Source organism: Thalassophryne amazonica, chromosome 21, assembly GCF_902500255.1.
Source record: "Thalassophryne amazonica chromosome 21, fThaAma1.1, whole genome shotgun sequence".
Lineage (NCBI taxonomy): Eukaryota > Metazoa > Chordata > Actinopteri > Batrachoidiformes > Batrachoididae > Thalassophryne > Thalassophryne amazonica.
The window spans coordinates 15065155-15083666 of record NC_047123.1 but is presented as its reverse complement, the minus strand read 5'-3'; the positions used below and the strand labels follow the sequence as shown (position 1 = coordinate 15083666).

At 39.7% G+C, this 18512-nt stretch overlaps 1 protein-coding gene across 6 annotated transcripts in view; it reads left to right on the top strand.

Annotated features, from left to right (window-relative positions):
- The window catches only part of LOC117503122 (disks large-associated protein 2-like), a 425071-nt gene that overhangs the window by 308150 nt on the left and 98409 nt on the right, over positions 1-18512 (top strand). For all 6 annotated transcript variants that reach the window (XM_034162291.1, XM_034162297.1, XM_034162296.1 and 3 more), the window contains one exon: positions 16235-16291. In XM_034162291.1, coding sequence (XP_034018182.1) covers positions 16235-16291 — 57 coding nt within the window. The remainder of the gene's footprint in view (positions 1-16234; positions 16292-18512) is intronic.

The following is an 18512-nucleotide window of genomic DNA, read 5'->3' as shown; positions in this document are numbered from 1 at the left end:
TACTGCAAATGCTGTTTCATGGTTGCAGATACTGGATAAATTTGTATGGACTAAATGATGTGCAGTTTATATTTAGTTCAACTACAAATTCTGTTGATTGGGTGATGCCAGTGAACTGAGTAGTTTTGGATTTCTGTGACTTGCCCAAAGACCAAGAGATTAAGGGCCCTACACATTTCTTTTTCCACTTTTTCCATAATCTGAGTGCAAAGTAAAGCGCAGTGCCAAAAAAAAAAGAAAAAGTCTGAATTAACCATTGGTGAATTTTTGGCATTGTCTTTAACAGCTATGAATGATGAAAATTTTTATTTGTCTTTTGGGGGTTTTTTTTTTGCATGTTGCTGTATATTTCTGTTGACATGTCTATATATAAGGGCGAACACTGGGTTGTTAAAGATGTGATTTTTTATTTTTTTTTTTCTCCCAACCATACAACCACGTTTTTATGTAAAAACTACAAAAATATATTTTGGTACATTTCAAATTTCTTGTTATACACACAGCATACTATATAAGGGTACATATTGGAGATTTGTTTGCTTCTTGTCATCTATAGATGTGATGAAACTGTGCTATATGACCTCTGCAATTTGCAGTTAGTGAGACGTTAGTGTTTGGGTGGATTTTGATTTCATTTACAGTCGGGGGTAGGGGTGGGGGGGATATGACCTGTTGAATAGAAATTATTTCTAACCCTGTGTTCTCTTCCTACCTACAGCCAGGTTTTCATGGGACTAACACCCTTATCTGTCTGCTTCCAGTCATGTTGCAGTTTTCAGGGACCTCAGACTGAAATATTTTGTGAATTTTGTCAGACTTACACAGTATTGTTTTGGCCTGCATTTGTTATCTTACTCTTATTTTGTTAAATGAATGGAATGAGTATGTGAAACATTTCCATTCTTTAAATTGATTTATTTTACTTATTGTGGTTTTTGTGTGAACTTTCATTTACAACTTTTATTGGGTTTGTGTATTTTTCATAAATTGATATAAAACACTGTATTCAAATATTTGTGATGTTTATGACAATTTGAAATGGCGTAATAGGGGTCATAGCTTTACACCAACATGCAAAGACAAACTACAGTATAACCTCCATATAAATACTACGTGTTTGTGTTCACAGTAAGTAGTTCACACAGTTGACACACAGAAAGTACGAAGCATGGGCTATGCAGTGTCTTTTACATTGACTATATGCATTGCTTTTATTCCAAACTATCACCATTTTGTTTCTGTTTATTTTTTAAATTTATTTTTATTTATTTTCCATTTTAGGCACCCGTAGCTTAGCTGGGGGGCGTAGAGAGTACGGTAGGTGTGGTAGGGAACTGTTTTATTATATCACTTTATGTGTTGTTAAAACATTTTTTTCATACAGTCTGTCTGACTCATTAACATTTATCACGTGATACCAAAAAAAAAAAAAACCCTAAACAAAACAAACACATGTAATAAGTTGTTGCCTCATTCCGAATGCATTAAGTGCATAAAATATACATAAATGTCTTTACCTATATTTCCCTAAATACAGTGGAAGTACCAAAATTGTGCAAATGTGGTGGATAAAATTCCCAGAACCAAATCAGAAGAACAAAAGCACAAGTGACGTACACGAGTAATTATCATGTTGTCTTTTACAAAACACAAGTTTACAAAATAATTAATCTCTTCATTACTTTTTTATATTACAGTTCAAATTCACCAGACATATTGAAATGCTCTGGTCGAAGGAATTCCACACACACCTCCAGTGAGAATTTTGTTCTGTCCAAGAGATGTTTAACTTGCAAGCCACATTCATATGTATCATTTAAAACCCATTTGTTCCAGAATGCATCGATCACTGGTTTGAGTCTGTCAATTTTGTTTTGGTTTTTCTGAACTAATAAATCATTATTCATACTATTTTTAAATCTGATATATAATTATTTTTTTTTAATATTTGCACTTTTACTCCTGTTTTTTTTTTTTACTTGAAATGTTCTGGCTATAGAAAGATAAGATTGCAACACGTTGCATATGAAGTCATAACAGTTTTCAGATGACAAACGAGCAAACCATTAGTTAAGTAGGTCATCTGCCAAGTGGCATTCAAGGATTTAAGCTTGGATAAAATCAACTTTATTTATTCTGAAGGAAATTATTTTGCCAGAGTACCGAAAGATTAAACAGTGAACAGTGTTTTTATTTTTGTTTGGGTTTTTTTTTTGGAAGGGGGGGTGGTATTTTGTTTTTGTTTTGTTTATTTGGAGTTTTTTTTTTTAAGTACAGCAAATTTATGTGAATTGACTGGAAGACATTTGTACAAGATGTTCAATAATATTGCACATAACTCTGAATAACTCTAAAGAACTCTGTTCATTATGTATTTATCCTGCGGAAGGCGGTGGAATTATACAGTATGATTGTCACAGGTAGGAAAGACCTCCTGTGACATTCTGTGGTGCACCTTGGTGGTCTCAGTCTGTGGCTGATGGTCCTCTGACAGGAGGTCAGTGTGGCATGCAGGGGGTAGGAGGTGTTATACAGGATGCTGAGCAGTTTCCTCAACATCCTCCTCTCTGACACCACCACTACAGACTCCAGCTCATCCTCCAGGACAGAGCCAGCTCTCCTGATGAGCTTGTTGTGTCTGTTCATATCTGCTGCCTTCAGCCTGCTGGCTCAGCACACTACAGAGTAGAAGATGATGCTGGAGACCATCGAATCATAAAACATATTTCTGCAGACAAGTACAGTTGGCTCTGACCTTTCTTATACACAACACCTGTTTTTACAGCCCGGGCCAGTTTGTTGTCTATGTGGACACCCAGGTACTTGTAGTAATCCACAATGTCCACCTCTTTTCCATTGATGGTAACTGGGTTCTGACGGGTCTTCCTTCTTCTGAAGTCCACTACCAGCTCCTTCATCTTAGATATGTTGAGCTGCAGGTGGTTGAGTCCACACCACTCCACAAACTTGTCCACCACACTCCTGTACTCAGCCTTCTGGTCCCTGCCGATGCAGCCCATAATGGCAGAGTCATCCAAAAACTTCTGCAGATGGCTGGGCTGTGACCAGAACCTGAAGTCTGAGGTGTAGAGTGTGAGCAGGAAGGGAGACAGGACCATGCTCAGTGGTGCCCCTGTGCTGCTCTTGATGGTGTCGCATATGATGTTCTGAAGACACATATACTGTGGGTGACCTGTGAGGTAGTTGGTAATCCAGGCTATCAGTGCAGCCCCCACCTTCATGTCACATAGTTTATTGCTGAGCAGGTCAGGCCGGATGGTGTTGAATGCACTGGAGAAGTCAAAAAACATGACTCTCACAGTGCTGACTGCCTTCTCCAGGTGAGAGTAAGCTCTGTGTAGCATGAAGTTGATGGCATCCTCCACTCCCCTGTTGGGCTGGCACGCAAACTGCAGGGGGTGCAGCAATGATTCATCCATCCATCCATTTTCTTCCGCTTTATCCGGAGTCGGGTCGCGGGGGCAGCAGCTCAAGCAAAGCCGCCCAGGCCTCCCGATCCACACACACCTCCCCCAGCTCCTCCGGGGGAACCCCAAGGTGTTCCCAAGCCAGCCGAGAGATGTAATCCCTCCAGCGTGTCCTGGGTCTTCCCTAGGGCCTCCTCCCAATGGGACGTGCCCGGAACACCTCTCCAGCGAGGCGTCCAGGGGGCATCCGGAAAAGATGCCCGAGCCACCTCAACTGACTCCTTTCGACGTGGAGGAGCAGCGGCTCGAGGAGGAGCAGCGGCTCGAGGAGGAGCAGCGGCTCGAGGAGGAGCTCCTCCTGAGTGAGGGAGGAGCAATCATTGCTCCTCCGGAGGAGCAATGATTCAATGACTGATTAATTAGGATTAATTAAAAAAGAAAGGAAAAAAAATGCATGGCGCTCTACAGGGCTCAAGGGTGGGTTGCATATTCATGTTTTGCTCCTCCAAAAAATCTCCCTCTCTGACATTTCCCAGAGTTGACAGGTATGCCTTACCCAGGTGTCACAAAATGGATGAGGGGTTTAATTTTGACACCCTAAAGATGTATGGAACTATGAACTATGTATGAACTATGCACCTGTCATGATAACGTATTTTGCTCTGATATATTGTCTCAGAATATCACATTACGAGTAAGTAGTAATATCACAATATTATCATTGACATTTTAACACCATTTATGCCATTGATATATTGCATAAAAAATGCAAGTGCATCCTTTCAAAGAGCAATGAACATGTAATTCTCAAGAATATTCAGCTTTGTGAAAAATAAATAAAATAATCTAAATCAGTGATTTGTATTTCCAAAGGGCAGCAAAACTAAAGTTCCCTCAATGCCTGAAGTAATGGGCCATTTTCTCCATATGATGGGCCTGTATAAGCCTTAACTTGAGCCAATCCAAATTAAAGTTAAATATGATGCAAATTTTATATTTCATTATTTTGTGGTATATTTCATGTCATTTAATGTTATGCATTAACCATAAATAATCAAAACGTACATACAGTAGCTTTAATGTGTGAGAAGAGAGCGCCATCAGGCACTGGAGCACTATGAGACAAAGTTTTAATGTAAAGTTTCTTTTTTGTTAAAACTTTTATGAATTGGCTACATCTCGTCATTAGTGTTGGATGAATTTAGTGAGTGGCCTTTTATTGTGGCCAGCCTAAGGCACACCTGTGGAATAATCATGCTGCCTAATCAGTATCTTGATATGCCACACCTGTGAGGTGGGATGGATTAGCTCAGCAAAGGAGAAGTGCTCACTAACACAGATTTAGACAATTAGTGAACAATATTTGAGAGAAATGGGTCTTTTTTGTATATAGAAAATGTTTTACATCTTTGAGTTCAACTCAAGAAAAATGGGTGCAAAACAAAAGTGTTGTTCCTAAATAATTACAATTCCTTAGATGTATAAAACATCCTTAGATGTATTAAAACAAAACAAACAACAAAAATCCATAAAGAATTGACAAAGAAGCATTTTTGTCAAATGTGGACAATGACGACAGACAATTGACACCATAGGATATAATAAATTCATTGTGCAATTTAATTAGTGTGAACAATGCCCTTAAATATAAATACATGGAACAAAAAATAAAATAAAATAAAATACCTGTTGCAAGTAATATAAATAACAGAGATCAAACGGGGCTCAACTTGTTAACTAAAGCTTGGAATCAAATTTTGCAGCATAAAAAATGCGGCATCTCTAAGTGCATTCTACTATAGTCAAAATAATATGCAGTTAATAAATATTTAATAATGTCAATCACATAAAAATAGCATAAATTATTAATTCAGGATTTGAGGAGATGTGTTTTAAAAGTAATCATGCTATGATTTCATTGGGACTCAAGCCAATGATCTATGTCTTATAGAACAAACACTTTACCAGATTGTACTACACAAGCAGATATAATACAAGCGCACATCCTGTGTTTCTAACATCAGACCATTTGCTTTTTAAATTTCTCTTCTACAGAAAAATGCTCACTGGAACATCCGTGTGAAATCCCGCCAACCTGAGTGCCTCATTCAGGAATTTCCATATGGATCTGAAAGCATTTTCAGTATGGTAGCCGCCGTGCGGAATCCCTCCGCTGTTAATTTCAATATTAGCAAGGTCACCATCTTGCTTTAGTAATTGTGTACATGTTTTCTGTTTGGAATTTGAATATTCTGGCCCTCACCAAGGCAGGCTGTGATCCGTAATAGTTTTGTTCTACAAACCATCACAAATTAATACTACATTTGTTTGAGTCATAATTTTTAATACCTAAAGTCATTCCCAATTTATGACAAAGATTTGTGCAGATTTTTTGTAATTTTTCTGCACTTGTGATGATTTTGAAAATGGTGGCTAGATGAACTGTGTTCCCTGTTCCGAAATTCTAGAAATCTGAAATGCTGCATGCAAAATTCAACATTTGGGGTATTTGAGCAAAAATCATCTTTATGTGTAACAGGGGTTGTAGTTGTGCACTTCTCTAAAATAACTTAAATATTTCTCAAATTTATGTTTACACCATAAATATTTATACACAGTTTCTTTTTATTCAGTGCACCTTAACATTTGAAGGATGGTGACATCAGAAGGTGGTTTACAGTGCATCCAGAAAATATTCACAGCGCTTCACTTTTTCCTCATTTTATGTTACAGCCTTATTCTTAACTGGATGAAATTGATTATTTTCCCTCAAAATTCTACACACAATACCCCATAATGACAATGTGATTTTTTTTTTTTTTTTTTAGGTTTTAGCAAATGTATTGGGGGAAAAAAAATCACATGTACATAAGTACATGTGATACTTAAATAATTAATAATAAATATCAGCCTTTGCTATGAAGCTTAAAATTGAGCTCAGGTGCATCCTTTTTCCACCAATCATCTATGAGATGTTTCTACAGCTTAATTCAGGTCCACCTGGGGTACATTCAGTTGATTGGACATGATTTGGAAAGGCGCACACTTGTCTACATATAAGGTCCCACAGTTAACAGTGCATGTCACAGCACAAACCAAGCATGAAGTCAAAGGAATGGTCTGTAGACCTCCTAGACAGGATCGTCTCAAAGCACAAATCTGGAGAAGGGCACAGAAAGGTTTCTGCTGGTTTGAAGATCCCGATGAGCACAGTGGACATAAATGGAAAGGGAAAGAAGTAAATGGAAGAAGTTCGGATCCACCAGGACTCATCCTAGATCTGGCCAACCGAGCGATCGGGGGGAAAAGAGCCTCAGTCAGGGAGGTAACCAAGACCGTGATGGGCACTCTGTCAGAGCTCTAGCATTCATCTGTGGAGAGAGGAGAACCTTCCAAAAGGCCAACCATCTCTGCAGCAATCCACCAATCAGGCCTGTATGGTAGAGTGACCAGACAGAAGCCCCTCCTTAGTAAAAGACATATGGCAGCCCGCCTGGAGTTTGCCTAAAGGCATCTGAAGGACTCTCAGACCATGAGAAACAAAATTTTCTGGTCTGATGAGACAAAGATGGCGGCTTTGGCGTGAATGTCAGGCATCATGTTTGGAGGAAACCAGGCAGCATCCCTACAGTGAAGTATGGTTGTGGCAGCATCATGCTGTGGGGATGTTTTTCAGTGGCAGGAACTGGGAGACTAGTCAGGATTGAGGGAAAGATGAATGCAGCAGTGTACAGCGACATCCTGGATGAAAACCTGCTCCAGAGCGCTCTTGATCTCGACAGTTTATCTTTCAGCAGGACAATGACCTTAAGCACACAGCCAAGATATCAAAGGAGTGGCTTAGGACAACTCTGTGAATGTCCTTGAGTGGCCCAGCCAGAGCCCAGACCTGAATCTGATTGAACATCTCTGGAGAGATCTGAAAATGTCTGTGCACCAATGCTCCCCATCCAACCTGATGAAGCTTGAGAGGTGCTGCAAAGAGGAATGGACAAAACTGCACAAAGATAGGTGCACCAAGCTTGTGGCATCATATTCAAGAAGACTTGAGGCTGTAATTGCTGCCAAAGGTGCATCAACAAAGTATTGAGCAAAGGCTGTGAATACTTATGTACATGCGATTTCTTTTTTTTTAATTATTATTATTATTATATTTAATAAATTTGCTACAAAAAAAACACTTTTTTCATGTTCCCATTATGGGCTGTTGTGAGTACAATTTTGAGGGAAAAAATAAATTTATTCCATTTTGGAATAAGACAAACAAAATGTAGAAAAAGTGAAGTGCTGTGAACCCTTTCCGGATGCACTGTAGTTTGTAAGGAATAAATATAAACTGTTGCAGATCAAGACACCCAAGTGATTAATGATTTATACCAAATTTCTGACATCCATAACTCTATAAAGTTGATGTTGTGACATGATTGTGCCATTCTCATGCAGAAATTTTCATTGTTAAAGTATTTTTGTGAATGCTGTCAAAACATCCATGGGCCATAATCCCACTTTTGCACATGTGTTTCAAACATAAATATGTTCATTAACGTGTGATGTGCTCAGCATGTTTAATACTTAGTTTAAACCCTAGATTTTATTACCATTATAGTTTTTTTCTTGTAGAGATATTTACAATAATGCATTTTATGTATTTTCAGTCTGTTCTTTATAAATATTACTATTATGTTTATTAGCTAAGTGGCTACTGCACTTGCTTTCAAAGCAGAAGGTTCTGACAAATCTGATCAAAATGATCAGCTTTTTTTCTGACATATTAGGGACATTTAACTCTCAAAGACGAAGTAGGAGATTTTTTTATTATTATGCTTTCAGAACAATGATTTGTAATGGTTTGTTGTGATTTATCATACATGAAAGGTTAATCCACCTTGCATCCATGGGGGCATCACCACTGTATGTATATATGTATGTGGCTCTGAACAACCTGCTTCTTTTATTATACAGTTCTTGTGGAAAGGGCTCCCGGCCTTTTTAACCTTCTACATCCAGCATAATCAGCTGGAGCTATAGATGCATACACAGCCTGAAGTCATTCTAGTTGTCCTCTGTCAGATCATCAATACATCCATCCATCCGTCCATCAATCCAGTCATTCTTCTCCATTAGTCACCAGTTCCATACTCAAGCTTTTTCCTGCAGGAACATATTGCCATCACAATGGTAGGGCCAGCTACAGTAACACATGGAACAATGCATACATTACCTTTGATGACTACTTTTGATATTGTTTATCTGTAGTAATGTCTTTCCTGTTGAAAAGAAAATGAGGTGATTTACACGAGTACCTAATTTGTCATACTGGTGACCACTAAGCGGGAAGCTTCAATGGCCTCAGATGAAATCTACCAGAAGAAGAAATTTGCAGTTCACTGACTGGCCGCTTGAGGCTGGCTCTGAAACAGAGCACATTCCCATAGGAGACTATGTTAAAATGTCCAGCTTTACAGTAGAAATTAACATATTTACATCCTGGTACCAAAAAAAAAGACAGCTTTGCTCTCTATGGATAGTTTCCTCTTCCATGTCAACTGTATGGGGGAGATGAATTTTTTCTAACTTCTTTAGTTTGACATTTTAAGCCATAAAGTTCTGTATAACTGTGGGTGTGGTGACTTTGAGTGACAAAGTTGAGATTTCAACAGTTACTGCACCATACCGAGGTGCCATCTAAGTTCAGGTCCTATCCATAGCAGTAAAAACCTACATTGTAATATATCAACAGTTGCATTCTGTTTTCCAGTGCTCTCTGTAGTAAACGGCAGTCCTACACCTAAAGCATGGGGGTGGGGGGAAGATCCCTCTCTTTCCACGGGAGGAAGGAAATCTGAATACTCTCTGGCCACCCTGGGGGACATGATGGGTATTGAGGGATGATACCAAACTGGCTCTGGCAATCATTAATTGTAAGATAAGTCTGGAAAACAGAATTAGAATTTAAGAAGATACAGATTATAACAGACCTCTTTAAATTGAAAATGTTAAAAAACATTTTAGACCATTCCCGGACATGTATTTTAAGTTAAATTTTGATTGCTAAATTACAGTTTTCCTGATGCCAGAGCAAACTAAATTTTTGAGAACTTTTATTAATTACACAAAGTCACATGTTTCAGTGATGTTTTTAAGGATGCTGTGATGTGCTAGAGTTATTGTTGCAACAACAGCTATATTAACTGTGTCCATTTGGTACTGGGCCTACAAGTCAAAAAATTCTGTATCTTTATTCATTCATGAACTGTTGCAAAGATGGAGTGGAGCTACATAGTAACATTGTTTCCAGGTTTATTAGTCTATTTAAACTTGGTGCTTCACCTCTTGAACTATGTGCCACCACGGGCCAGTCTACAAACCACACATTGACTCACTGGTTAGAACGGTGTTCAATAGAATCATCTACTGATGCGATCAGTTGGAAGTGAACCTGCCCGATACAGATTATACTCCTCTATCAGGCATAATGTGGTGAAACTCCACATTCCCTTTGTTACATCTTCAGCCCCCATGCTCATCCACATCACTTGTGAGTCATTGCATGCCATTAAACCATCATCCACCCTGGCCTGAGTAAGAAAAGATACTCACCAGCCTCTTTGCCAGTCTGAGTCTGCAACTATGGCGAGGATGACCTCTGGCACAAACGGAGGAGTCGGAGAGAGAGGAGACTGTCAAAGATTTTTTTTTCACACTTTTTCTGAAAACGAGGTCTTGGCCAAAATGGAGCAAAAGGTTTGAAAGATCATGTTGGCTGAAGGTCTGTGACTTACAACCTGCAGGGAAAAGCTTTATGAAATGATATTCAGTCACACTGACTGCACATAATGACCATTTAATAACTGCAACAGAAGTAAAGAAATACACATCATTATGAATTCAGCACTATAATGATGTCATGTAACAGCAGAGACTGTAAAACGATTTAATATGTGATGTAAGTCGGTCTCCCACTGCAGATTTTTGGCCCGATTTCATTCCTGATCACAAAAATGGGGAAACTGGGCCCAATTTATGACGAAAATAGTCTAAATTTGTGTCTCATATTACTATACGGCAGGCTAGTACCAGCTACAAGAGACACAAAGCTACAATGTATCTTATCTAAAAGAACTGCTTTTCATGGGATTATAGATGCGTATTATTTCCAGAGGGGATTTACTGAGGTCAGTGAATGGTGAGTCTCTGAAGGCACTAATGCGCACACACACACACACACACACAGAGCTGTCCTTCACTGCCCAGTCTGGTCATTTTCACCCCGCTGCAATGAAATCGCCCAGTGCTGTCTTCACAATCAGCACAATCTGCATTGTATTTTAATTTACACTGTAGCGTGACACAAAAATAACTGAGCAGCCAAATTCACATTTAAGCAGTAAGACACATGGTGTGTACAGTCCAGTACCAGTCTGGAGCAATCTGCAGCGACAGATGAGGTGACTGTCAAGCTTCTTATAATATACCGCCCCACATCCGTTCTGGCCACAATCTGTCTGAGTAATGCTCACATGCACTGTTTGCTAAATACTACCACTTATTTGCACACTTTGGATCGTGATGTGTCCCCACATCACAAATGTTTTGAACAAGTTAAAAACATTCCACATAACTCTAAATGACCTTCAACACTACCACCTATTGTTACCTATTACACCACATTTCAGGCCCCAGTTGCGGTTTTTGCACCATAAACATAGCCATTCAGGTGTCAAATATCAGCATTTGGAGACCGGCTTTATTCTTATATAACTATGTACAATTGAACTTCAAAGCAGTATCATTTTTCACCATAATTATGTGGTTTATGCCATTGTTTAATAAATACACTGGATATTAATCCTGCTTTATCATCACATTTGAGAATCACCCCAAAGCAGGTACCTATGTTAACTAAAATATACAGTCCCTTCAAAAATACTGGAACAGAAAGTTCAGTTTTTAAGATTTTAATTGACATGGTCAGGTGTCACAATCTCTCAGTACTTGAATGACATACGTTTCCCACCTATAAATGGGTGCCAGTCATGACTGGGGAAGTACAGTGTGACAGGCGGAAGTTGTAGACTCTCATTCATTTCATCGGGATAAACACGTGCACCAATGGCTCTCAGGGCCTGTATAAGACATACGTACACTGAATCCATTGGAGTTTGAGATCAAAAGGTCATGAACAGACGTGTGCGTGTGTGTGTATAAGTCACAGGGGTTTTTTGTTTGTTTGTTTTATTAGTTTGGAAGATCCTGCAACAAGTCCAAAAGTAAATGTCAGTAATAAAAGTACAACAAAATTATACAAGAAATCCAAAGTTTAAGATCTAAAAAACAGAAAAATGTATACTCTGGGAAATATATATATATATATATATATATATATATATATATATATATATATATATATATAATATGGTGAGCATCGGTGCACAGCCATTTTCAGATCTCTAGAGATGTTCAATCGGATTCAAGTCTGGGCTCTGGCTGGGCCATTCAAGGACATTCACAGAGTTGTCCTGAAGCCACTCCTTTGATAATTTGGCTGTGTTCTTAGGGTCATTGTCTTGCTGAAAGATGAACCGTCATCACAGTCTGAGGTCAAGAGTGCTCTGGAGCAGGTTTTCATCCAGGATGTCTCTGTACATTGATGCATTCATCTTTCCCTCAATCCTGACTAGTCTCCCAGTTCCGGCCGATGAAAAATATCCCCACAGAATGATGCTGCCACCACCATGCTTCACTGTAGGGATAGTATTGGCTAGGTGATGAGGGGTGCCTGGTTTCCTCTAAACACTATATGTGGCATTCATGCCAAAGAGTTCAATCTTTGTCTGACAAACACTGGGCACAGCCAGTGCAACAATTTGGAATGTCATAGAAATTATACCGGAGGTGTACTTAGCAACAGATGTCAAATGGGTTGATCAAGGAAAGCAACAACGGCTAATAATGACATTATAAAGAGCTATGAAGGACCCCCCCCCCCACGTAAAAAATTGGTAATCAGTAACATCACCAGTGACCTCTTCAGTGCATGGGTGAAGGTATCACAATCTACTGTTCAAAGAAGACTGCAAGAGTAACAATATAGAGGCCATACCAAAAGATGTAAATCACTCAGCAGGAAGAATCAGAAAGTTAAAATTCTGAGAGGAAAAATAGTTGTGGAATGAAGTTTTGTCTAGTGAGACTGACTATCCTCTACAAAAACCAAAGAAAGACCAAAGTGTTAAAGAAGAAATAATCTGGTCATCATCAGAAACATAAAGCTCATCTGTGATGCACGAAGGAGGAAAAACATGGAAGGTTGTTCAGTTTAACAGTGCCAGTTGGCGTGCACTGCTTGCCGCTGCACAGACTGCATCCATGACAGGGACCTACAGCTGGCTGTGACTGTTGGTGAGTCCATTCAGAAACATATTCACTCAAAGTGAGTACATGTCCAGAGTTTTCTTGGAGTTATACTCCATGAGCCCAAAAGCTAATTTTGACCTAAACAGTCCCTCTTAAGCAGACTAAACCACACTAACCATCTACCCTCAATATACGATGACCTGAACAAAGATGTATGGTGGCCATCACAGGATGTTAGCTTTGGCCAGGTAGAGGTCAATGAAGACTCGTGATGTGTTGTCACTGAACTCAGGCTTGATCGTGTTATGAACCAAACTAAGTGTGATTTACTTTAAAACGTGCCTGTTCCAGTAAATTGAAAGGTGTGCAGCAAAAGTTGCTAGCATCTAAATGTGAGTATTATTAAATAAAACCTAACATTTTCACTTTCATTCCACTTCCTTCCAATTTCCCTGGTGGAAGTCACTGAGGTAGTCAAACAGTTCCACAGTGGAAAGGCCCCACAGGTTGATGAGATCCGTCCAGAAATGCTGATGGCTCTGGGTGTGGAGGGACTGTCTTGGATGAGACGTCTCTTCAACATTGCATTGAGGTCTGGGACAGTGCTAAGGAGTGGCAAATTGGGGTGGTGGGCCCCATATTTTAAGACAAAGGGGGACCAGAGAGAGTGTGCCAATTACAGGGCCATCACACTACTCAGCCTCCCTGGGAAAGTCTACTCCAGGGTGCTGGAAAGGTGGGTTCAGCCGATAGTCGAACCTCTGATTGAAGAGAAACAATGTGGGTTGCATCCTGGTCATGGAACAACCGACCAGCTCTTCACTCTCACAAGGATCCTGGAAGGTACCTGGGAGTATGCCCATCCAATCTACATGTGTTTTGTGGTCTTGGAGAAGGCGTATGATCGAGTACCCTGGGAGATACTGTGGCATGTGCTGTGGGAGTATGGAGTGAGAGGGTCCTGTCTCAGGGCCATCCAATCTCTGTACTCAAAAAAGCGAAAGCTGTGTTTGGGTGCTTGGCAGTAAGTCAGACTTGTTTCCGGTCGGGGTTGGCCTTTGCCAGGGCTGCGCATTGTCACCAATTCTGTTTGTGATATTCATAGATAGGATATCAAGGCGTAGTCGGGGGGAGGAGGGTTTCCAGTATGGTGGGCTCAGGGTCTCATCGTTGTTTTTTTGCAGATGATCGGGATCAGCACCTCTAAATCTGAGGCCATGGTTCTCGGCAGGAAACCGATGGCTTGCCTGCTTCGGGTATGGAATGCGCTGTTGCTCCAAGTGAAGGAGTTCAAGTTCCTTGGGGTCTTGTTTACAAGTGAGGGGACAATGGAGCGTGAAATGAGCCGTAGAATCGGCGCAGCAGGGGTGGTGTTGTGTTCACGCTACCGTACTGTTGTGACGAACAGGGAGCTGAGCCAAAAGGTGAAGCTCTCAATCTACTGGTCAATCGTCGTTCCTACGCTTACCTATGGTCATGAGGGTTGGGTCATGACAGAAAGAACTAGATCTCAGGTACAAGTGGCCGAAATGGGCTTCCTTAGGAGGCTGGCTGGTGTCTTCCTTAGCGATAAGGTAAGAAGCTCTGTCATCCGTGGGGAGCTCTGAGTAGAGCCGCTGCTCCTTCACGTTGAAAGAGCCAGTTGAGGTGGTTCAGGCATCTGGTAAGGATGCCCCCTGGGTGACTCCCTAGAGAGGTGTTCCAGGCATGTCCATCTGGGAGGAGACCTCGGGGAAGACCCAGGACTAGGTGGAGAGATTATATCTCCGCACTGGCCTGGGAACACCTCGGGATCCCCCAGCTGGAGGTGGTAAATGTGGCCCGGGAAAGGGAAGTCTGGGGTCCCCTGCTGGAGCTGTTGCCCCTGCAACCCGATCCTGGATAAGCGGTTGAAGATGATGATAATTCATTTTCACTTTCCTTTCACATTCATGTTTTGATCTCAATCCCAGATATCTTCAGTGTACAGTAAACACAAGTGAATTTGCTGTATAGTTCCAGTACTTTGGGATGGGACTGTATATACTGTTATGGTACCTGGAAGGGAATTTCATGAATGAAGAGAGAAAAAGAGATGATGCCATGTTAATCCATGTTCTTTGTTGAATCTTGAGCCTGTTGTGTCTGATTTTTTTTTTTTTTTTTTTTTGTCTAATTTCTGCCTTTAGCTTTGTGAAAAATGCAGACAAACACATACTGTAACCTCATATTTTGGATCTGTTTGTCCATCGGTTCAGTGCTTATTCAGTCGTGATTTTACAAGACCTATTTCTGTTTCTCAGCCTGTGAACATGAATTATTTTGTTGACCTCAGACCCAAACTCTTACTATGCCAGTCAAACCATTTACAGTGTAAAATGTGAAACCTTGCTTCGAGAGAGCTATCACAGCTGAAATAAGCTGTACTTTTGTGGAAAAGAGTAGATCCTCTTTCCAATTGGAAACCTGAATTTGAATCATTGAAACACTTTCTGGAGGCCCTAAATTCCTGCTTTGATTTGACTTTATCTTCCAACTGTGTTGATGAGCTCTGCCCTTTGTCTTATATGTGTATACTGTATGCTAGAATGTGGTTGTCATTTAGACAATGCATGTTATCTCATATTGTATGTCACAGTGCATAACGATCGAGTATGGATAAATCTGTAGCTTGTTAGAAAGGGGCAAGTTCTTTAGACAATGCAGATGGACAAAATAAAAAAAATTATAATAATAAAATAATAGTAATAATGCTTGACTAAAAAAAAAAATCCTTCTACTGGTACTTTAATTCTACTTTGTTAAAATAATTTTGCCCTGTGCTTTTATTACTTATAATAAAAGTAATAAACACAACTGTCACAGTTGTGAGTACTTAGTGACAAATCTTGTGCAGTGTTGTTTTTAATGTGATACTGCTCTGAACATTTTAATGCATTAAGCAGTTTTTGGACACATCAGCAATAAGATGCAAAAGGGGTGTAATTATGTATGTTAAATTATCTTAATGTAAATAAGACCAGAGCCATTCCTGAGTAAATTTTGTCCATGAGCATTGCCAAGTTGCAACCTGTGTGTAGCACTGGTCTAAAAATGCAGTTTGAGGACAGCAATATGGTATCTGTTGCTGGCTCATGAGTGTTCTGAATTTTTATCATTATAGAGAACAAATTAAACATTAACACTATTTGAGTAAGATTTACTTGGAAAATAAATCAATTGAAATGATATTTTGAAGTATGATTGCTCATTCTGCATTTTTATGATTCATGTCTCAAATAAGAAATCTAGCACATCTATGTTCTTTCTTTCTCTGCCTGTTATAAAAAGACTAGAACTCCTAGTTGAGAAAATATCGCTGTTCATATTTGAAAAGTGCTTTTTTTCATAACCAATCCAAATGACGGATGCATGAGTGTGTTTGTTACCCGGGTCTTCCATCTCTAACTGGTGCTCTTTGCCCCTTGCAGGGATTCAATTTCGTCTCCCTACTTCCTGCAGTGTGGATCGTGCTCAGCCTCCACCAGGTACCATTCCGTTTCATCACTTCTCCTGCCCTCCATATCAGCAAACCACATTTCAGTTGCAGCCATACATTCTTGCAAAGAGGTGTCTTGCAGATAATAAGATAATGCGCTTGCTTGCAGAGAAAGCTTGGGTGCGCTTGTGGATTTCAGTTATTCTTGAATCATATGTGAACAATGTTAAAATAAAAATGCATACGCAAATTAGAATTGTCTAATGTTTCCTCCACCGACCGTCAGATATGACTGATTAGAGGTTTTTTGTTTGATTGTATGTGCCATTGGAACATGTAGAGTAGGGATTTCAAGTACCATTTGTTGAAATAAGGTTCTTGTGCCAGGAAAGATTTAAAATCAATTTTGAGGCAGATCCAGATCAAATAATGACTGATTTCAAGAGGTAGAGAAGCACTCAGGGTCTGACTGGGTGAAAAAAGAATTTTCACCATTTTGGAATAAGGCTTTAACATAAACTGTGGGGAAAAAGTGAAGCGCTGTGAATACTTTCTGGATGCACTGTGTGTATTAGGCATGTGGAGATTAATCATTACAAATTGGTATCTAGATACAAACATGCACGATACAAGTGCATCGATTCATTCAGTGTGCATCGATTCAATTGACGGGTGAAATCGCGATGGATCAGTCGCTGTCTGCTTGCGTCGATTTTTTTTTTTCCTGATGCACATTGCACAGCCAGAAAGCACATTTCTGCCACAACAAAAATGATGACATCAATAGCCTTTATATTGTTGTGTGTGGTAAATATATATATTTATATTGTGGTGTATTGAGTGTGTGGGGTATGCATCAACCCTCTGATGCCTTTCATTTGATTTGATTTGATAGTATTTTATTAGGCGTGCTGACGAAGCACAACCTGTTTGTTTGATCCTATACCAACAAAACTATTTAAGGACCTGTGGCCCACTCTTGGGCCGACTGTGCTGGAAATTATTAATCTGTCATTAACCTCTGCATCTGTTCCGAAATGTTTTAAATCTGCAGTGATTAAATCATTACTTATGAAATCTAATCTTGACCCTAGTGTATTGACAAGTTACAGTTCGATATCAAATCTATCATTCTGTTCCAGAATTTTAAAAAAGGTGGTTTCACGGCAGCTCGTAGGCCATGTCACTGAGAATGATCTTTTTGAGCCGTTGCAGTCTGCTTTTAGGAAATATCACTCCACAGAGACAGCGCTCACTAAAGTAGTGAATGATCTTCTGCGAGCAATGGACTCAGACACCACTACGGTTTTGGTGTTGTTAGATCTCAGTGCTGGGTTTGATACTGTGGATCATCATATTTTGCTCGATAGATCTGTTTTATTCCTTTATGTTTGCTTTTAATTATGTATTTGAAACTTTGTATTCATTTTTAATTATTTATTTAAATTTTATGTTGTATTATTTCGTGTAAGGTGCCTTGAGATGGCTTTTGCTGTGATTTGGCGCATTATAAGCTAATTAAATTAAATTTAATTAATTAGTTAATTTTGGCTGCTACTGTTTGCCACAGCAGATATGTCACAGATCTGGATTGGGATTTTATACTGGATGTTTCTCCATGGACAATTCCATTGTCCATGGAGAAACACACTTACAGCTCCTGGTGGTTTAAGCAGTCACCCAGCCAAGTTCTAATCAGGACCTACTTTCTTTCAGGTCTTGAGATCTGACAAGTTGAATTGTGCTCAGTGGAGCATGGCTGTGGCAACTTCCTGATTCAATATAATGTGCAAGATCCTAAACATCTGTGATCTTTCATGTCAGTAAGTTGTTGTCTGTCTTGTTGACACAGGAAAATTTGCTGAATTTTATGTAACAATAATCTATCGTCTGCTGTCAACATATCAATGCAGCGTTTAAGGTAGATGATGTCATATGTCTAAATTCTATCCGATGTCTCCAGTTCCTTTATCTGTTCCTTAGGTCCTGGTGGACATCTGGAGCAAAGGCTAATACTTACTGAGTGTTAAATTGGGACTCTTTGCTGAATGATGTAAACTATGTATGTCACACACAGGTAGACAGTGACCCGCTCATTGGAAAGTAGCACATGCTTGAAGAAAAAAGAAACTAGTTTATTTTCAAGCTCAATGAGGAGTGGTCAGAGTCCAGGCAGGCCCGTACACAGAAGGGCTGTCAGGGGGCAGCACTATGCAGTACAAGAAGTCCTCAACAGTGGATCAGGCGGAAGAGGCGGTGGCTTGTAACCA